The sequence below is a fragment of the Salmo salar genome, chromosome ssa05, assembly GCF_905237065.1.
Source record: "Salmo salar chromosome ssa05, Ssal_v3.1, whole genome shotgun sequence".
Lineage (NCBI taxonomy): Eukaryota > Metazoa > Chordata > Actinopteri > Salmoniformes > Salmonidae > Salmo > Salmo salar.
The window spans coordinates 13286069-13308623 of NC_059446.1; the positions used below are offsets into that span (position 1 = coordinate 13286069).

Below are 22555 nucleotides of genomic sequence, written 5' to 3' on the forward strand. Positions count from 1 at the left end.
TCACGGGGATCAGTGTGTGTGTTAAGAGATGCAGGGACCAGATTAATTTAGATGAATACATGAATAAGAGATTCATCTGAAAGAGGGTTCTATTGTAACCAATGGTTACTATTCACTCACCGTGAATATGACAATGAAAGTGGTCTTTCCTGCCTCTCTCGCTCTCTCTCTCTCAATTCGATTCAAAGGGCTTTATTGCCAGAGGAAAAATATGTTTACATTTACATTGCCAAAGCAGGTGAAAAAGATAATAAACAAAAGTGAAATAAACAATAAAAAATAAATAGTAAACACTACACTCACAAAAAGTTTAGGAGGAATTGAGATTTCAAATGTCATATTATGTATATATACAGTGTTGTAACGATGTGCAAATAGTTAAAGTACAAAAGGTAAAATAAATAAACATAAATATGAGTTGTATTTACAATGGTGTTCGTTCTTCACTGGTTGCCCTTTTCTTGTGGCAGCAGGTCACAAATCTTGCTGCTGTGATGGCACACTGTGGTATTTCACCCAACAGATATGGGAGTTAATCAAAATTTGATTTGTTTTCAAATTGTTTGTGGGTCTGTGTAATCTGAGGGAAATATGTGTCTCTAATATGGTTATACATTTGGCAGGAGGTTAGGAAGTGCTGCTCAGTTTCCACCTCAGTTTCTGGGCAGTGTGCACCCTGTCTTCTCTTGAGAGCCAGGTCCGCCTACGGCGGCCTCTGTCAATAGCAAGGCTATGCTCACAGTCTGTACATAGTCAAAGCTTTGCTTAATTTTGGGTCAATCACATTTATCAGGTATTCTGCCACTGTGTACTCGCCGTTGAGAGCCAAAAAGCATTTAGTTTGCTAAAGTTTTAGGTAAATTAATTTCCAATGTGTCAAGTAGTAATCTTCTTGTTTTCTCATGATTTGGTTGGGTCTAATTGTGTTGCTGTCCTGGGGCTCTATGGAGTCAATTTGTGTTTGTGAACAGAGCCCCAGGACCAGCTTGTTTAGGGGACTCTTCTCCAGGTTAATCTCTCTGTAGGTGATGGCTTTGTTATGGAAGGTTTGGGAATCGCTCCCTTTTAGGTGGTTGTAGAATTTAACGTCTCTTTTCTGGATTTGGATAATTAGCGGGTATCGTCCTAATTCTGCTCTGCATACATTATTTGGTGTTTTACGTTGTACAAGGAGGATGTTTTTGCAGAATTCTGCACGCAGAGTCCAAAAATGTTGTTTGTGCCATTTTGTGAATTCTTGGTAGGTGAGCGGAGCCCAGAACTCACAACCATAAAGGGCAATGGGTTATTTAAGTGATTCAAGTATTTTTTGCCAGATCCTAATTGGGATGTCACATTTTATGTTCCTTTTGATGGACATACAGTGCATTCGGAAATGATTCAGACCACTTGACTTTTTCCACTTTTTGTTATGTTACAGCCTTATTCTAAAATGGATTCAGACCCTTTACTCAGTACTTTGTTGAAGCACCTTTGGCAGTGATTACAGCCTTGAGTCTTCTTGGGTATGACGCTACAAGCTCAGCACATCTGTATTTGGTGAGTTTCTCCCATTCTTCTCTGCAGATCCTCTCAAGCTCTGTCAAGTTGGATGGGGAGAGTAGCTGCACGGTCTCGTCAGAGATGTTTGGTCGGCTTCAAGTCCGGGCTCTAGCTGGGCCACTCAAGGACATTCAGAGACTTGTTCTGAAGCGACTCCTGCGTTGTGTTGGCTGTGTGCTTAGGATTGTTGTCCTATTGGAAGGTGAACCTTCACCAAAGTCTGAAAAACATCCTCACAGCATGATGCTGCCACCGCCATGCTTCACCGTAGGGATGGTGCCAGGTTTCCTCCAGACGTGACGCTTGGAATTCAGGTCAAAGAGTTCAATCTTGGTTTCATCAGAACAGAGAATCTTATTTCTCATGGTCTGATAGTCCAGCTTCCATCGGGCCACCCTACCATAAAGACCTGATTGGTGGACTGCTGCAGAGATGGTTGTTTTTTCTGGAAGGTTCTCCCATCGTCACAGAGAAACTCTGGAGCTCTGTCAGAGTGACCATCGGATTCTTGGTCACCTCCATTAACAAGGACCTTCTCCCCCGATTGCTCAGTTTGTCCGGGTGGCCAGCTCTAGGAAGAGTCTTGGTGGTTCCAAACATCTTCCATTGAAGAATGATGGAGGCCATTTTTTGGTTCCCTTACCCAGATTTGTGCTTCATCACAAACATGTCTCAGAGCTCCTTCAACCTCATGGCTTGGGTTTTGTTCTGATATGCACTGTCAACTGTGGGACCTTATATAGACAGGTGTGTGTCTTTCCAAATCATGTCCAATCAATTGAATTTACTACAGTTGGACTCCAATCAAGTTGTAGAATATCTCATGGATGATCAATGCAAACAGGATGCATCTGAGCTCAATTTCAAAGGTCTTACGTAAATAAGGTATTTATGTTATGTCTAAAAACCTGGTTTTGCTTTGTCATTACGGGGTATTGTGTGTAGATTTATGAGGGAAATTTTTTTATTTAATCAATTTTAGAATAAGGCTGCAACGTAACAAAATGTGGAAAAGGTCAAGGGGTCTGAATAGTTTCCAAATGCACTGTATGTTGAAGAGGGTGGGCCTCAAGCTGCATCCCTGTCTCACCCCACAGACCTGTGGAAAGAAATGTGTGTGTTTTTTGCCAATTTTAACTGCACACTTGTTGTTTGTGTACATGGATTTTATAATGTCGTATTTGTTTCCCCCAACGCCCCTTTCCATTCATTTGAAAAGCAGACCCTCATGCCAAATTGAGTCAAAAGCTTTTTTGAAATCAACAAAGCATGAGAAGACTTTACCTTTGTTTTGTTTGTTTGTCAATTAGGATGTGCAGGGTGAATACATGGTCTGTCGTACGGTAATTTGGTAAAAGGGTTGTTGGAGGGTTTGAATTTTGTCCTGTAGTTCATTCAATGTATTTGGAGAATCCAGTGTGTTCTGGTCGTTTTTAATAGCTGATTCTAAGATTTGTAATTTATCATGTATATGCTTATGCTGTTTGTTCTTTGTTATAGAGCCAGAAAGACTGGAGAAGTGGTTTATCCATACATCCCCATTTTGGATAGATAACTATTTGTGTTGTTGTTTGTTTAGCGTTTTCCAATTTTCCCAGAAGTGCTTAGATTCTATGGATTCTTTAATAACAATGAGCTGATTTCGGATGAGCTGTTCCTTCTTTTTCCGTAGTGTATTTCTGTATTGTTTTAGTGATTCACCGTAGTGAAGGCTCAGGTTTTCTGGGTCTTTACATTTTTTGTCACAACCTGATCTGTTTCACCGGTCTTTCTGATTGTCTCCACCCACCTCCATGTGTCACCTGTTTTCCCCATTAGTCCCCTGTGTATTTATCCCTGTGTTTCCTGTCTCTTTGTGCCAGTTTGTCTTGTTTTTCTAGCTCCTATTTTTCCCAGGCTCTGTTTTTTCCTAGCCCTCCTGGTTTTTGGCCCTTGTCTGTGCTGATGCCAAATCCACCTGCCTGACCACTCTGCCTGTTCTGACCTCGAGCCTGCCTATCGCCTGTACTGTTTGGACTCTGACCTGGTTTACGAACTCTTGCCTGTCCCCGACCTGCCTTTTGCCTACCCCTTTTGTTATAATAAATATCAGAGCTCAACCATCTGCCTCCTGTGTCTGCATTTGGGTCTCGCCTTGTGCCCTTATAGTTTTTGGTTGGATAGGTTTCTCAATTCCTTTCTTAGGTTTTTGCATTCTTCATCAAACCATTTGTCATTGTTTTTTATTTTCTTAAGTTGTCTGCTTGAAATATTTAGATTTGATAGGGAAGCTGAAAGGTCAAATATACTGTTTAGGTTTCTACTGCCAAGTTAAACTTGTACTATATAAGGCATTCACCCGCTGTATGGTGGCAGGGTGGGGAAAGTAGAAGCTTTTTCAATCCCCCCCCCATGCTGGGAGTGTTTGGTGCATGCTGGGAATTGTGTGAGTTAGATATCCTGGTTTTTCTTTCATGTTTACTTTTCTTGGTGGTATCCTTTTCTTTCTATGCATGATTAAGGTTGTCATTATTTTTATTTAGTTGTTGTGATATTATTAAGTATCTTTTTTCGTGTGGAAATTACCCTGGCTTTAGCGGCAATGGCGCCCCACATGGGGACGCCGTCCCTGTCACTTTGGCACGGCTTTAGGTGTGTTACTGAAGATACTGTCACCGTGGAGGAGTTTCTGTTCCCTGTCACTTCAGCACGGCTTTAGGTGTGTTACTGAAGCTACTGTCACCGTGGAGGAGTTTCTGGTCCCTGTCACTTCGTCACGGCTTTAGGTGTGTTACTGAAGATACTGTCACCGTGGAGGAGTTTCTGTTCCCTGTCACTTCAGCACGGCTTTAGGTGTGTTACTGAAGATACTGTCACCGTGGAGGAGTTTCTGTTCCCTGTCACTTCAGCACGGCTTTAGGTGTGTTACTGAAGATACTGTCACCGTGGAGGAGTTTCTGGTCCCTGTCACTTCAGCACGGCTTTAGGTGTGTTACTGAAGATACTGTCACCGTGGAGGAGTTTCTGTTCCCTGTCACTTCGGCACGGCTTTAGGTGTGTTACTGAAGATACTGTCACCGTGGAGGAGTTTCTGGTCCCTGTCACTTCGGCACGGCTTTAGGTGTGTTACTGAAGATACTGTCACCGTGGAGGAGTTTCTGGTCCCTGTCACTTCGGCACGGCTTTAGGTGTGTTACTGAAGCTACTGTCACCGTGGAGGAGTTTCTGGTCCCTGTCACTTCAGCACGGCTTTAGGTGTGTTACTGAAGATACTGTCACCGTGGAGGAGTTTCTGGTCCCTGTCACTTCAGCACGGCTTTAGGTGTGTTACTGAAGATACTGTCACCGTGGAGGAGTTTCTGTTCCCTGTCACTTCAGCACGGCTTTAGGTGTGTTACTGAAGCTACTGTCACCGTGGAGGAGTTTCTGTTCCCTGTCACTTCAGCACGGCTTTAGGTGTGTTACTGAAGCTACTGTCACCGTGGAGGAGTTTCTGGTCCCTGTCACTTCAGCACGGCTTTAGGTGTGTTACTGAAGCTACTGTCACCGTGGAGGAGTTTCTGTTCCCTGTCACTTCAGCACGGCTTTAGGTGTGTTACTGAAGCTACTGTCACCGTGGAGGAGTTTCTGGTCCCTGTCACTTCAGCACGGCTTTAGGTGTGTTACTGAAGATACTGTCACCGTGGAGGAGTTTCTGTTCCCTGTCACTTCAGCACGGCTTTAGGTGTGTTACTGAAGATACTGTCACCGTGGAGGAGTTTCTGTTCCCTGTCACTTCGGCACGGCTTTAGGTGTGTTACTGAAGCTACTGTCACCGTGGAGGAGTTTCTGGTCCCTGTCACTTCGGCACGGCTTTAGGTGTGTTACTGAAGCTACTGTCACCGTGGAGGAGTTTCTGGTCCCTGTCACTTCAGCACGGCTTTAGGTGTGTTACTGAAGATACTGTCACCGTGGAGGAGTTTCTGTTCCCTGTCACTTCAGCACGGCTTTAGGTGTGTTACTGAAGATACTGTCACCGTGGAGGAGTTTCTGTTCCCTGTCACTTCAGCACGGCTTTAGGTGTGTTACTGAAGCTACTGTCACCGTGGAGGAGTTTCTGGTCCCTGTCACTTCAGCACGGCTTTAGGTGTGTTACTGAAGCTACTGTCACCGTGGAGGAGTTTCTGTTCCCTGTCACTTCAGCACGGCTTTAGGTGTGTTACTGAAGCTACTGTCACCGTGGAGGAGTTTCTGTTCCCTGTCACTTCAGCACGGCTTTAGGTGTGTTACTGAAGCTACTGTCACCGTGGAGGAGTTTCTGGTCCCTGTCACTTCGGCACGGCTTTAGGTGTGTTACTGAAGCTACTGTCACCGTGGAGGAGTTTCTGGTCCCTGTCACTTCGGCACGGCTTTAGGTGTGTTACTGAAGATACTGTCACCGTGGAGGAGTTTCTGGTCCCTGTCACTTCAGCACGGCTTTAGGTGTGTTACTGAAGCTACTGTCACCGTGGAGGAGTTTCTGGTCCCTGTCACTTCAGCACGGCTTTAGGTGTGTTACTGAAGCTACTGTCACCGTGGAGGAGTTTCTGTTCCCTGTCACTTCAGCACGGCTTTAGGTGTGTTACTGAAGCTACTGTCACCGTGGAGGAGTTTCTGTTCCCTGTCACTTCAGCACGGCTTTAGGTGTGTTACTGAAGCTACTGTCACCGTGGAGGAGTTTCTGGTCCCTGTCACTTCAGCACGGCTTTAGGTGTGTTACTGAAGCTACTGTCACCGTGGAGGAGTTTCTGGTCCCTGTCACTTCAGCACGGCTTTAGGTGTGTTACTGAAGCTACTGTCACCGTGGAGGAGTTTCTGGTCCCTGTCACTTCAGCATGGCTTTAGGTGTGTTACTGAAGCTACTGTCACCGTGGAGGAGTTTCTGGTCCCTGTCACTTCGGCACGGCTTTAGGTGTGTTACTGAAGCTACTGTCACCGTGGAGGAGTTTCTGGTCCCTGTCACTTCAGCACGGCTTTAGGTGTGTTACTGAAGATACTGTCACCGTGGAGGAGTTTCTGGTCCCTGTCACTTCAGCACGGCTTTAGGTGTGTTACTGAAGATACTGTCACCGTGGAGGAGTTTCTGGTCCCTGTCACTTCGGCACGGCTTTAGGTGTGTTACTGAAGCTACTGTCACCGTGGAGGAGTTTCTGGTCCCTGTCACTTCAGCACGGCTTTAGGTGTGTTACTGAAGCTACTGTCACCGTGGAGGAGTTTCTGGTCCCTGTCACTTCAGCACGGCTTTAGGTGTGTTACTGAAGCTACTGTCACCGTGGAGGAGTTTCTGGTCGCCGTAGGAGAAAAGGTAGGATATGAGAATGTTGCTTATGCGTCACGAATCAATAAAGCGGTGGTGGTTTTTCTTAAAGAAGAACGTCTTGTTGATCGGATGGTTGAGCATGGCGTACTTCTTAAAGGAATGTTTATTCAAGTTACGCCGCTTTTTTCTCTGTCAACAAGGGTAATGATTTCAAATGTACCGCCGTTTATTCCAAATTAGCTATTGGAGCACAAGCTATTGCGGTTTGGGAAGTTTGCAAGTTCAATTAAGGTTGTCCCATTGGGTTCCAAACACCCGGGTTTGAAGCATGTTATGTCGTTTTGGCGACAGGTGTTTATGTTTTTGGACTCACCAGAACAGACTTTGGAGTTATTGTTTAAAGTCAAGTATGACAACAGACTGTATATGGCTTATGCTAGTACGGGTAGTGAACAGTGTTTTGAGTGTGGGGATGTTGGTCATAAGCGACATGCTTGCCCGAAAAGGGAGAAGGCAGAGGGAGGGGCGCAGGTGGTCCTCGTAATGACTGGGCCCACTGATGTAGGGAGAGGTGGGCCGAGAGTGGTTGAGCAGCCACAAGCACCTGTTGCTGAGGAACAAGTTGTCCATGTTGAGGGCACGGAGTTGCAACTTGTTCCAGAGGAGAATGCTATGCAGCAGAAAAATATTGTTGTAGAAGGTAAGGACGGATCTGAAGAGCCATTTCCTCAGACTGGTGAGGAGTTGCCCAGTACGAGTGCTGGGGTACAGGAGGGGGTTCATGTGGAGATAGGCTCCCAGGTAGTGGAGGAGATGCCCACTACGAGTAATGGGGTACAGGAGGGGGTTCAGGTGGGGCTAGTCTCCCAGGTAGTGGAGGAGATGCCTGGAGTGATGGGGTGCAAGTGGGGAGTGTTGAGAGGGATGTGGTAGAGGGGAGTCAGTGGTCTGTGGCCTCAGTTGAGGAGGATCAGGATAAGGATATGGACATCTCTCCTGATACGATAGCAGCTGATGAAGACTCAATTTACACTCTAGAGGAGGTAAATGGGTTCCTGGATCAGACTTTTGGGAAATCTGTGAAATTGGCAGTTTTTTTTTATGCTGATAAGTTTGTGAGGTCAGCTGTGATGTTACAGAAGACGGTGGGGTTAGACCAGCTGAGTGAGAAGAAGCGTTTTCGCTTGAGGAAATCTGCTACTGCTGTCACTGCAGCAAAAGGTAATGGGAAACGTGGACAGGTTAAGAGAAAAATAAAACAATGATGATGATCATGCTTCATAGGGTGTTGTTTTATTTTTGTCTGGTTTCTCTGTGGTTTCTTATGCTTTTCCTTTCTCTTTTCTATATGGAGGTACTAAGGGTAGGTTCTCTCAATATTAATGGGGGAAGGGACAGGAATAAGAGGCTTGGGTATTAGAAGTAATAAAACAGAAAAGGCTTAATGTAGTTTTTCTACAGGAGATACATAGTGATGAGGAAAATGAGGTTGACTGGGGTATGTGGTGGGAGGGGCAGCATGTACTCAGTCATGGTACTAATTTCAATGCTGGGGTGGCAATTTAGTTTTCCTCAGGCTTAGGGGTGACTGTGGTATCTACAACAGAGATTGTCAAGGGTCGGGTTTTATTGGTCAAGGCAGATGTTATGGGGTTTTTGTTTGTTGTTTTGAATGTTTATGCTCCTAATGAGGGTACAGAGCGTGTTGTTGGTTTGATAAAATAAAGGAAACCTTAAGACAGTGTGACCAAGGGGGGTGTAGGGTTTTAGGGGGGGACTGGAACTGTACAGTGGATTTTACTGTTGACCGCACTGCTGAAGAACCTCATCTGCGGTCAGCCACTTGCCTGTCTGGTCTACTAACTGAGTTTGAGCTTTCTGATGTGTGGAGAGTAAGGAATGTAAAAGTTAGGCAGTACACATGGCTAAAAGTTAATGAAGGTGGTGTCAGTGCAGCAAGGTTAGACAGGTTGTATGTATCTGATTACTACTGTAGTAGGGTTGGAAGGTTAGACAGGTTGTATGTATCTGATCTCTACTGTAGTAGGGTTGGAAGGTGTGACAGGTTGTATGTATCTGATCACTACTGTAGTAGGGTTGGAAGGTTAGACAGGTTGTATGTATCTGATCTCTACTGTAGTAGGGTTGGAAGGTGTGACAGGTTGTATGTATCTGATCACTACTGTAGTAGGGTTGGAAGGTTAGACAGGTTGTATGTATCTGATCACTACTGTAGTAGGGTTGGAAGGTTAGACAGGTGGTATGTATCTGATCACTACTGTAGTAGGGTTGGAAGGTGTGACAGGTTGTATGTATCTGATCACTACTGTAGTAGGGTTGGAAGGTGTGACATTACTCCTGTGGGTTTCTCTGATCACCATTTTGTTACTGTTGATATTCATTTGTCCCGTCCACGAAGGTCATCATCTTACTGGTATCTTAATGTTAAGTTGTTACATGATGTCATGTTTTGTGAAACGTTTTTCATGTTTTGGGAAAAATGGAGGGTTATAAAAGGGAATTTTGAGACAATGGTGGGAGGTTGGGAAGGCCCAAATACGACTGTTTTGTCAACAGTATACTGCTCTGTCTCGAATTGAAGTTAAAGAGACTATTAGGGCCCTTGAACAGGACATCAAATCTATTGAATTGAAGTTGCTCACTCAGAATGACTTCGAACTAGTTATGAACTTACAGGACATGAGACATGAACGGAGGTCGTTTCTACATGAAGAGTGAAGGGTGCCTTGATTAGGTCTGATTTTGCTACCCTCAAGGATATGGATGCTCCTATTGCTTCTTTTTTTTACCTAGGACAGTCGACATTACAACGTAAACAGATGGTCTACCTTCGTCTCCCTGATGGGAAGGTGACCACGGATGACAGTGAAATGCATAGATTTCTACTCTGCCCTCTATAAGGCGGAGGATTGTGATTCTCTGTGTACTGAACAGTTGTTACATGGACTTCCTCAATTGGGCCCTGAGCAGAGAGTTGCTTTGGACTCTGACATTACTCTGCAGGAGCTGTCCACTGCAGTTATGCAGCTCTCATCAGGCCGAGCCCCTGGCATCGATGGTTTACCCTCTGAGTTCTATAAGCACTTTTGGGGGGGGTTTTATGAAGTGGTGTGTGAATCTTTTCATGAGGGTTCTCTTCCTGTATCCTGTCAATGTGCTGTGCTTTCATTGTTGCCAAAAAAGGGGATTTGTCTCTTATAAAAAATTGGCGACCTGTTGCATTGCTGTGTGCGGAATATAAAATTGTATCTAAATGTCTCTCAAACAGGTTGAAAGAGTATCTGGGGCTGTTGGTCCATAAGGACCAGTCTTACTGTGTATCTGACCGGTCTATTGTTGATCACTTGTTTCTAATAAGACATGTTTTAGACATTTGTAAACTGTCTGATGTGAATGTGGGTTTACTTTCTTTGGATCAGGAGAAGGCCTTTGACAGTGTGGACCACCAGTACTTGTTCAAAACATTGAAAGCCTTTGGGTTTGGGGATGTTTTTTTGTCTTGGATGAGTTTACTGTATGCTGGGGCCTCGTGTATGGTGAAGTTGGGGGGTGGGTTGAGTTGCCCCATCCCCGTCCAAAGGCCAATTTCAGGGCAGTCATATTGTCTGGCAATTGAACCACTGCTTTGTTTTTTAAGAGCGAGGCTTACTAGTTTCTCTGTACCAGGAGTAATGAAGGGTCCCACGATAGCACGGTCTGCGTATGCAGATGATGTGGCAGTTTTTATTACAGGGGATGAGGATGTTCTCTCAAACGCTTTAAAGGTGTATTTGTGGGCCTCCTCAGCTAGAGTCAACAGGGAAAAGAGTGAAGCACTGTGGGCAGGTCAGCTTCAGATAGGGTCCGCTCCACGGTTACCAGGTCAGCTTCAGATAGGGTCCGCTCCACGGTTACCAGGGGGGCTTCAGATAGGGTCCGCTCCACGGTTACCAGGGGGGCTTCAGATAGGGTCCGCTCCACGGTTACCAGGGGGGCTTCAGATAGGGTCCGCTCCACGGTTACCAGGGGGGCTTCAGATAGGGTCCGCTCCAAGGTTACCAGGGGGCTTCAGATAGGGTCCGCTCCACGGTTACCAGGGGGGCTTCAGATAGGGTCCGCTCCACGGTTACCAGGGGGCTTCAGATAGGGTCCACTCCACGGTTACCAGGGGGGGCTTCAGATAGGGTCCGCTCCACGGTTACCAGGGGGGCTTCAGATAGGGTCCACTCCACGGTTAGCAGGGGGGCTTCAGATAGGGTCCACTCCACGGTTACCAGGGGGCTTCAGATAGGGTCCACTCCACGGTTACCAGGGGGGCTTCAGATAGGGTCCACTCCACGGTTACCAGGGGGGCTTCAGTGGGGCAGAGATGGGATGAAGACTGGGGTTTTTCTAGGCTCCGATGTATTTCAGAAAAAGAACTGGGAGGATGTAGTGGAGAAAGTGTGTGCCAGACTGTCAAGGTGAAAATGGCTGCTAGTCCAGCTGTCTTATAGGGGAAGTGTACTGGTAGCCAATAATCTTGCTGCCTCTACCCTGTGGCACAGACTAATGATTTTAAGCCACCGGGGGGTCTGATACAAGAGCTTCAGAGGACCCTTGTCAATTTCTTCTGGTCTGGACAACACTGGATTAAAGCTGCAGCCCTGTACCTGTCACTGCATGAGGGTGGGCAAGGCCTGGTGGACATTTCTTCCAGGATCATGGCTTTCTGGCTTCAAGCAGCCCAGAGACTGTTGTACAGAGACGGTTCTAGCTGGGTCGACACAGCCTACACATTGATGAGGAGAGCGGGAGGTTTGGGCTTAGATAAGCACCTTTTCCTCTTAAAGCTGGAGGGGGTGATTTGTCTGGACTGACTCCGTTTTATGAGTCTGTTATGCAGGCTTGGAGAGTTTTTGTCAAGTCCTGTAAGGCCGGCAAGCCACCAGGGATGTGGCTTTTTAAAGAGCCTCTTTTTTACAACACTGCCATCCAGTCCCGTGCTCTGGGTTCAGCCAGCCTACGTTCATGCCTGTTAGGTTTGGGGTGTACTAAGCTGGGTGGAGCAGGAGCAGATCGTTGGAGGAGCTGGGAGAAAGAGCGGGGATCCGATCATCTCGCCTACTGAGGAAGGTCTTAGATGAGGTCTAATTCCTTGCCAGTACTTCATCTGCAGTATGTGATCGGTGGAAGGAGGGTCTGGATTATGTGTTCCCTGCACTGATTGTTAGTGCTGCGGTGGGGGCTTTCCTTCCATACCCCGGAGCTGGGGGAGTTCAAGGAGGTGGGAAAGAAGGCCATGAACAAAATCTGTATAAAAGTGTCCTCTGCCTCTTCCCTGGAAGGGGTAAAATCGACGAGGTGGGCGGGTGTGTTTGGTCCAGGTGCCTCCCCAAAAGCCTGTTGGAGGTCTTTATATAAACTGCCTATTGAAAAGAGGACAGCTGACCTCTAATGGAGGATAATACATGGAGCCATAGCCACCAATATGCATCTGGTACACCTGGATCCTACTGTTGAGGAAGGGTGTCCATTTTGTGCTGAGTTGGAAACGCTGGCACATTTGGTTTTACAATGTCCCAGGTTGATCGGGATGATAGACCTGATCACTAATTGGTTCTTAGCTCTGGGGGAGGTTTTCTCTTCCCAACTGTTCATATTTGGGCTAAAGTACAGGTTTAGTTGAAGGGGTGTTGTTACTTTGCTTAATTTTGTGTTAGGGGCAGCCAAATTAGCAATATGGAATGCTGGAGGGAATGTTGGCAGCGAGACTGAGGGTTGAGTTTGCCTATTACAAACTGGTTAACAATATTTAACTGTTTATGAGTATATGGGGTATTCAGAGGCTGTTATGCTTAGTTATTTGGTGTTGTGTTTTTAATTGATGTGTAACTATGGTTTTGTATGAGTGTTTATAGTGTTGTGGGCTTCCAGACCCACTAAAGATTATCTCTGTCTGTCTGTCTGTCTGTCTGTCTGTCTGTCTGTCTGTCTGTCTGTCTGTCTGTCTGTCTGTCTGTCTGTCTGTCTGTCTGTCTGTCTGTCTGTCTGTCTGTCTGTCTGTCTGTCTGTCTGTCTGTCTGTCTGTCTGTCTGTCTGTCTGTCTGTCCATGGGCACGTGCGTGCGCCAACTCCTATCTAAGGCAGTGCTGATCTGTTGTTCATCTACTTGGGGTTTTAACCTTTAATCTCCCTCACCTTTTATCTCTCTCTCTCACCTTTTATTTCTCTCTCTCACCTTTTATCTCCCTCTCTCTCTCACCTTTTATGGAGGGCAGAGATGGAGGGATGGAGGGCAGAGATGGAGGGATGGAGGGCATCGATACATTTTGACATCGATACGATACCTGGTTTAGTATCGCGATACTCAATACCATCATGATACTCAATACCATCGCGATACTCAATACCATCGCGATACTCAATACCATCGCGATACTCAATACCATCGCGATACTCAATACCATCGCGATACTCAATACCATCGCGATACTCAATACCATCGCGATACTCAATACCATCGCGATACTCAATACCATCGCGATACTCAATACCATCGCGATACTCAATACCATCACGATACTCAATACCATCACGATACTCAATACCATCGCGATACTCAATACCATCGCGATACTCAATACCATCGCGATACTCAATACCATCGCGATACTCAATACCATCGCGATACTCAATACCATCGCGATACTCAATACCATCGCGATACTCAATACCATCGCGATACTCAATACCATCACGATACTCAATACCATCACGATACTCAATACCATCACGATACTCAATACCATCACGATACTCAATACCATCACGATACTCAATACCATCACGATACTCAATATCATGAAAAAAGGTGTCATTAATTAATCATTTATTTGAATGGTAAATCTGTATTGATAAACTGGGTGAATCAAGATGTAACCTAGGCCTATTCACAATACAGGTGAACACTTGTAATAGGAGTGTGTGCATGCACTGAGTTATACAGCTTGTTTTGTCTGATTTCATGGGTCTACAGATGAAAAACCATTTGTTTCCCTTCTATTTGGGAGTTATTTTATTGTACTGATCAACAACATTTGCATAGAATAAGCAATCTCTTCTTTTACAAAAGTGTGCACTGTGTTTTTAAGACGTCATTCACACACACAGTACAAGGCTTGAGCAAAGATGATGTGAGGCGGGGAAGACGAGGTGAATTAACAATGTTTTTGGTGACAATCAGCTTTGAAATCAGCAATATTTTGCATTATGGTTTCCCAATCACAAACAAGGTACTAGGGTAGTGAATTGATTTTAGCTTCAGCTGTAAACTAGCAATGAAAGTTAGGCTACAAAGATGGAAGCTACGGTATCTTCTTGCATTGTAAGATGGAAGCTACGGTATCTTCTTGCATTGTAAGATGGAAGCTACGGTATCTTCTTGCATTGTAAGATGGAAGCTACGGTATCTTCTTGCATTGTAAGATGGAAGCTACGGTATCTTCTTGCATTGTAAGATGGAAGCTACGGTATCTTCTTGCATTGTAAGATGGAAGCTACGGTATCTCCTTGCATTGAAGATGAACTATTGAGAAGCTGCGTATCTTCTTGCATTGTAAAATGGAAGCTACGGTATCTTCTTGCATTGTAAGATGGAAGCTACGGTATCTTCTTGCATTGTAAGATGGAAGCTACGGTATCTTCTTGCATTGGACGATGGAAGCTACGGTATCTTCTTGCATTGGAAGATGGAAGCTATGGGGAGGGCTGGCCAAAATGGAGGAGCGTGTCTAAAATTATTTGGGAGGGTTGTGTGATTTTTTTCATTTGACAAAGGGGAATGTAGTGCATTTTGTCCCTGGTTTACATTCCCCATTGATGGGTTCTGACTCCTAAACTTAAGCCTGACACCATTCTGCAGGTTTTACTATATCATTTCTTCTATAAAGCCACATGTCCTCATCTGCTTGCATGCACCTCCTCTATCAAGGTGTTTTGGTAATGTCCTTATGTACTGAGTTTTTCTACTGGCTTACTATACAGTTAACTCTATCCTGGCTTCTATTTATAGTGACAATAGTGGTAGGTGGATCGTTTGTCCAGATCTGCAATAGGTTAACTAGCAATCATACCACACATAAAATCATTCAAATCTTCAGCAATTTCCAATATCAATCCACAAGAACATAGAGGAATAGCTGATGGGCAGCGGAGAGACCAGGCGCAGCGGAGAGACCAGGCGCAGCGGAGAGACCAGGCGCAGCGGAGAGACCAGGGGCAGCGGAGAGACCAGGGGCAGCGGAGAGACAAGGCGCAGCGGAGAGACCAGGCGCAGCGGAGAGACCAGGCGCAGCGGAGAGACAAGGGGCAGCGGAGAGACCAGGCGCAGCGGAGAGACAAGGGGCAGCGGAGAGACCAGGCGCAGCGGAGAGGCTAGGGGCAGCGGAGAGGCCAGGGGCAGCGGAGAGACCAGGCGCAGCGGAGAGACCAGGCGCAGCGGCGAGACCAGGCGCAGCGGCGAGACCAGGGGCAGCGGAGAGGCCAGGCGCAGCGGAGAGACCAGGGGCAGCGGAGAGACCAGGCGCAGCGGAGAGACCAGGCGCAGCGGAGAGACCAGGCGCAGCGGAGAGGCCAGGTGATAGGCAGAGGTTAGGCCAGGTCCAGCGGAGAGGCCAGGTCCAGCGGAGAGGCCAGGTGAAGTGGAGAGGCCAGGTGCATTGGAGAGGCCAGGTGCAGTGGAGAGGCCAGGTGATAGGCAGAGGTTAGGCCAGGTACAGCGGAGAGGCCAGGTGCAGCGGAGAGGCCAGGTGCAGCGGAGAGGCCAGGGGCAGCGGAGAGGCCAGGGGCAGCGGAGAGCCCAGGGGCAGCGGAGAGGCCAGGTGCAGCGGAGAGGCCAGGTGCAGCGGAGAGGCCAGGGGCAGCGGAGAGGCCAGGGGCAGCGGAGAGGCCAGGGGCAGCGGAGAGACCAGGCGCAGCGGAGAGGCCAGGCGCAGCGGAGAGGCCAGGGGCAGCGGAGAGGCCAGGGGCAGCGGAGAGGCCAGGGGCAGCGGAGAGACCAGGCGCAGCGGAGAGACCAGGCGCAGCGGAGAGGCCAGGCGCAGCGGAGTGACCAGGGGCAGCGGAGAGGCCAGGCGCAGAGGAGAGGCCAGGTGCAGCGGAGAGGCCAGGTAGTGGGCAGAGGATAGGCCAGGTAAAGATGAGAGGCAAGGTGCAGCGGAGAGGCCATGTGATAGTCAGAGGATAGGCCATGTAATAGGCAGAGGATAGGCCAGGTGCAGATGAGAGGCCAGGTGCTAGGCAGAGGATAGGCCAGGTGCAGAGGAGAGACAAGGTGCAGCAGAGAGCCCAGGTGATAGGCAGATGAGTGGCCAAGGAGCAGTGGAGAGGCCAGGTGCAGTGGAGAGGCCAGGTGCAGTGGAGAGGCCAGGTGCTAGGCCAGGTGCTGAGGAGAATCCAGGTGCAGATGAGAGTCCAGGCGCAGCGGAGTGACCAGGGGCAGCGGAGAGGCCAGGCGCAGAGGAGAGGCCAGGTGCAGCGGAGAGGCCAGGTAGTGGGCAGAGGATAGGCCAGGTAAAGATGAGAGGCCAAGGTGCAGCGGAGAGGCCATGTGTAGTCAGAGGATAGGCCATGTTAGGCACAGGATAGGCCAGGTGCAGCTGAGAGGCCAGGTGCTAGGCAGCGGAGAGGCCAGGTGCAGCGGAGAGACAAGGCGCAGCGGAGAGCCCAGGTGATAGGCAGATGAGAGGCCAAGGAGCAGTGGAGAGGCCAGGTGCAGTGGAGAGGCCAGGTGCGGTGGAGAGGCCAGGTGCTAGGCCAGGTGCTGAGGAGAGTCCAGGTGCAGATGAGAGTCCAGGCGCAGCGGAGTGACCAGGGGCAGCGGAGAGGCCAGGTGCAGAGGAGAGGCCAGGTGCAGCGGAGAGGCCAGGTAGTGGGCAGAGGATAGGCCAGGTAAAGATGAGAGGCAAGGTGCAGCGGAGAGGCCATGTGATAGTCAGAGGATAGGCCATGTAATAGGCAGAGGATAGGCCAGGTGCAGATGAGAGGCCAGGTGCTAGGCAGAGGATAGGCCAGGTGCAGAGGAGAGACAAGGTGCAGCAGAGAGCCCAGGTGATAGGCAGATGAGAGGCCAAGGAGCAGTGGAGAGGCCAGGTGCAGTGGAGAGGCCAGGTGCAGTGGAGAGGCCAGGTGCTAGGCCAGGTGCTGAGGAGAGTCCAGGTGCAGATGAGAGTCCAGGTGCAGTGGAGAGGCCAGGTGCAGTGGAGAGGCCAGGTGCAGTGGAGAGGCCAGATGGAGCGGAGAGGCCAGGTGATAGGCAGGGGAGAGGCCACGTGCAGCAGAGAGGCCAGGTGAAGCAGAGAGGCCAGGTGTAGCGGAGATGCCAGGTAGAGTGGAGAGGCCAGGTGAAAGGCAGGGGAGAGGCCAGGTGATAGGCAGGGGAGAGGCCAGGTGATAGGCAGGGGAGAGGCCAGGTGGTAGGCAGGGGAGAGGCCAGGTGATAGGCAGGGGAGAGGCCAGGTGATAGGCAGGGCAGAGGCCAGGTGATAGGCAGGGCAGAGGCCAGGTGGTAGGCAGGGCAGAGGCCAGGTGTTGCGGAGAGGCCAGGTGTTGCGGAGAGGCCAGGTGATAGGCAGAGGAGAGGCCAGGTGCAGCAGAGAGGCCAGGTGATAGGCAGGGGAGAGGCCAGGTGCAGCAGAGAGGCCAGGTGATAGGCAGGGGAGAGGCCAGGTGCAGAGGAGAGGCAGGTGATAGGCAGGGGAGAGGCCAGGTGCAGCAGAGAGGCCAGATATTTCTTTAACAAGTATTTTTGACTGACTGAATGATGTGCTTCACCATTGTAGTAGTTGGGAATCAAAATAATAATTTGTGAATCACAAACAATAAAAGTAAACAGTTTAGCTGTAGCCTTCCTTTCGAATTGTGTCCCTGCAAAACTCATTTTGTAGATACTTTAAGTTGATTTGGACATTCAATTTATGGGACATTGCAACTCAATAGATGCTAGTCAGCCTGAAGTAAACACTTGTAAAGGTAAGATATATAGCCTTTCAGCTCTATAAAATCTGCGATGCATGCTGAAACAGTCATTTTCAATGTTTCCCCCCCAAAACCTTCCCAATTAAATGTTGACTGCAAAATAAGCCTTCCTGGCAGAATGATATCATGATGATTTGTATCAATCGGGTGACATTTGTTTATCATACTCTGCCATCACCTGTGCAGTACAGTAACCTGACAGAAACACAGCTAACCGAACAAAAATGTACTGTGACTAAAACTCTACAACACCTGACGCCAATATAGTGGATTAGGAGGGTTTACCCTGACTGGGACTCAAACCCTGGTCCCTGTGACTGTCATTCCTAAACCATTATAAACTCACAATTCTCGCTATATGAGCCATGATACAATTCCTACCAAGTGGGTTAACCCTGTTGGCACGATGCATACAATGTTTGCATTTCACGCTAGCGACCGGGTTTTACTTCCTTGTCCTGACGTTTTCTACATTGGTGTCAGAAGTGGGAATACGAAAAGGCTAAAATCTCTTGGGGAGGTCGCTAAGGTCAAAGGTTGTTTAGTATTATTACAAAGTGTACTACTTTAATAAATACAAATATTATGATTATAAGAAATGTTGCTTGCATGCATCACTTAATAAGTTAATACATTTGTATGGCCTTGGCGACAATACAATTATTCTACCTAGACTAGTCTACAACACCACAATTATATTAATATTGCCGTTTTCAAAAAAACTCTAGGCTCTAAACTGCAGTGAAAATGTATTTTGAATAATGGCGCAAAAGCCCTGTTATTTGAATGTTTCATTCCATTCATATCATTTCAATCAGTTGTGGGTCTACTCTCGACAGATTATAAGGTCTAGAAAGGCACAGTACAGGACAGTCTGTATGTTTTATTTGAAAACTGATGCATCATTCTCCCAAGTCGTCCCATACAGTGTGTCCATAGGCCTCTGCTCCCAGCAGGCCCAGTTATTCAGGAAAGCTTAACGCACGTTGTGCCTCTTTTCTTATCCTCGACCTCTAACCTAACGCTTCAATATAGCCTTAATATTTGTCATTTAACTTTTAAAATGTATGAGCTTTTCAATGTGTGGCATAAACAACCAGTCACAATGTTTTAATGTGATTAGGCTCCTTTAATTCCCCTGTCTGTGAGTTTTATACCTTCATGTAGCTCACTCCACCCATCCCCTGATGATACCAGAGAGACGAGGGGATCCTAAACTGTCCCCCCAAACTCCCAGTGACCTCTGCTACCAGGAAACCAATGGGTTGGTAGGGAGGTTGCTAGGGGGCAGGTCAGAGCCTCCTCAGTCTCTCTCCAAGTGGACAAGAGGGATGGAATGTGTGGACAGAAAAACCATATCCATCTTATCCACTGGAAATAAACGTCCCTATTGTGTGTAACTGTGTGAGGGAGCTTTATTCCTCGGACCGGGAAAGGTGTCAATATCCACATTTATAAAAGCAGGGTTGCTACAGTTATTGTTATTTCTGTTGGTAAATATTATTTTTGAGGGAATTTTATGAGGGGGGGTGTGCAATATTGTGAAGATATTTTTAACATTGGAGAGGAGGGTGATTTTTTTGAATGACACCTTAAGTTGGACCAGTCTCCTGCTCTTGGCTCTTGTTGACAGTCCTCTTCTCTCTACGTTGGGTCAGTTATCAGCTCAGACAAACTAAACTGCCTTTATATAACAGATTTACTCAGCTCCACTTTACACAACAACCATCACCATAGTCAAATAAATAGGTTAGGAAACAACACTCACCAGGCTCAATCAAGCTTCATCAAGCTTCATCAAGCTTCATGAAGCGTGATGAAACAGAACCTATTTGTTGCATTGTTGAGGGTCAGCACTCTTTCATTATTTACAGTCAACAAGAGTGGAACAACCGTTTTAGCTGTTAGCCCATCGTCAGTCTGGGCTCGGAGGTCAGTGGGTTCAACAACATATACAGCTGCAACTATAAACCTTATTCTGTACTCATGTGTGATGATATAAACTGTTATAAGACATTACAAAAAAACTTTATAAAGCTTTATTCAGTACTCACATGTGATGTAGTAATTCATACTCTTCTTAAACTCCAGGCCCATATAGTTGGGACTAAACTCCTGGAACTTGATGGTGAACTTGATGTCCTTCTCTGGCTTGTTACAGCTGACCAGTACGTTGGGGTCCATGACCGTGCTGCACCGCTCTGCCTGCTCCCTCCTGACCAGGTACAGCTTATAGAACTCATAGTCCCGTCCTGGCTCAGCCTTGGGGCAGATAATGTCCAGCTTGTCCCCGATATCTGGATAGATCACCAGCCCTCTACCTGACAGGAACCTGAGGGGAGGAGAAGAGTGTTAATAAGATATCTGGGTAGATCACCAGCCCTCTACCTGACAGGAACCTGAGAGGAGGAGAAGAGTGTTAATAAGATATCTGGGTAGATGACCAGCCCTCTACCTGACAGGAACCTGAGGGGAGGAGAAGAGTGTTAATAAGATATCTGGGTAGATCACCAGCCCTCTACCTGACAGGAACCTGAGGGGAGGAGAAGAGTGTTAATAAGATATCTGGGTAGATCACCAGCCCCTCTACCTGACAGGAACCTGAGGGGAGGAGAAGAGTGTTAATAAGATATCTGGGTAGATCACCAGCCCTCTATCTTGCAGGAACCTGAGGGGAGGAGAAGAGCACATGGTCTGGACTGATGTAGACTGCCTCCAAAATGGCACCCTATTCACTATATAAGCAAGTACAGTGCATTCGAAAAGTATTCAGACCCCTTCACTTTTTCCACATTTTATTACGTTACAGCCTTATTCTAAAATGTATTAAATTGTTTTTTTTATTCATTAAACTACACTCAATACCCCATAATGACAAAGCAAAACAGGTTTTTAGATTCTTTTGCAAATGTATAAAAAAAATTGAACTGAAATATCACATTTACAGAAGCATTCAGACCCTTTACTCAGTACTTTGTTGAAGCACCTTTGGCGCGATTACAGCCTTGAGTCTTCTTGGGTATGACGCTACAAGCTTGGCACACCTGTATTTGGGGAGTTTCTCCCATTCTTCTCTGCAGATCCTCTCAAGCTCTGTCAGGTTGGATGGGGAGCGTCGCTGCACAGCTATTTTCAGGTCTCTCCAGAGATGTTCGATCGGGTTCAAGTCCGGGCTCTGGCTGAGTGACTCAAAAACATTCAGAGACTTGTCCCGAAGTCATTCCTGCATTGTCTTGGCTGTGTGCTTAGGATCATTGTCCTGTTAGAAGGTGAACCTTGACCCCAGTCTGAGGTCCTGAGCGCTCTGGAGCAAGTTCTCATCAAGGATCTCTCTGTACTTTGCTCCGTTCATTCAATCCTGACTAGTATCCCAGTCCCTGCAGTTGAAAAACATCCCCACAGCATGATGCTGCCACCACCATGCTTCACCGTAGGGATTGTATTGGTCAGGTGATGAGCGGTGACTGGCTTCCTCCAGACGTGACACTTGGCTTTCAGGTCAAAGAGTTCAATCTTGTTTCTCACGGTCTGAGAGTCCTTTAGGTGCCTTTTGGCAAACTCTAAGCGGGCTGTCATGTGCCTTTTACTGAGGAGCGACTTCCATCTGGCCACTCTACCATGAAGGCCTGATTGGTGGATTGCTGCAGAGATGGTTGTCCTTCTGGAAGGTTCTCCCATCTTCACAGAGGAACTCTGGAGCTCTGTCAGAGTGACCATCGGGTTCTTGGTCACCTCCCTGACCAAGGCCCTTCTTTCCCAATTTCTCAGTTTGGCCATGTGGACAGTGTTGGGGGTTCCAAACTTCTTCAATATAAGAATGATGGAGGCCAATGTGTTCATGGCGACTTTCAAATCTGTTTTGGTGTCCTTGTCCAGATCTGTGCCTCGATACAATCCTGCCTTGGAGCTCTGCGTACAATTCCTTCGACCTCATGGCTTGGTTTTTGCTCTGACATGCACTGTCAACTGTGGGACCTTATATAGACAGGTGTGTGCCTTTCCAAATCATGTCCAATCAATTGAATTTAACACAGGTGGACTCCAATCAAGTTGTAGAAACATCTCAAGGACGATCAATGGAAACCTGAGCTCCATTTTGAGTCTCATAGCAAAGGGTCGGAATACTTATGTAAGTAAGATATTTAAGTTTTTCATTTTTAATAAATTTGCAACAAAAAAAGTATTACTTTTCACTTGTCATTATGGGGTATTGTGTGTAGATTGGTGAGGAAAAAATAAATCAATACATTTTAGAATTAAGGCTGTAACGTAACAAAATGTGTAAAAGTGAAGGGGTATGAATACTTTCCGAATGCACTGCAAGTAAGCCTTGGACAAGCAAGCCTTTTCGGAGCCAGAACGGCCCATAGGTACCTGGTCAAAAGTAATGCCCTACATAGGGAATAGGGACACAGTCACAGTCAGGACCCTTGAGTTCATTCCTTTTTTTTGAGTGGGTAGATTCCACAGACCTCTAAAACGATAAACTGTTTTCTCATGATAATGCCAGTATTCTGGGGGGGGGGGACAGCTTTAAACAGTATAGCAAGCATTGAAACCAGAGAGGAGATTTTAATGTCAAAATGTTTAAAGCACAATCTGTAATGTTATCAGCCTGACCCCTGACCCAGATCCTGTGATAGAGAGAAAAGAGCTGAGAGTGCGGTCTGCTCGGGAAAGACAGGCAGACGGACAGGAAGACAGGCAGACAGACAGGAAGACAGGCAGACAGACAGGCGG

The 22555-nt window shown here is 47.1% G+C and overlaps 1 protein-coding gene across 1 annotated transcript in view; it reads right to left on the reverse strand.

Annotated features, from left to right (window-relative positions):
* Positions 1–22555, reverse strand: part of LOC106591758 (ephrin-B1) — a 157969-nt gene that overhangs the window by 47497 nt on the left and 87917 nt on the right. The window contains exon 2 of the mRNA XM_045717911.1: positions 19870–20147. Within this exon, the coding sequence (XP_045573867.1) occupies positions 19870–20147 (278 nt within the window). The remainder of the gene's footprint in view (positions 1–19869; positions 20148–22555) is intronic.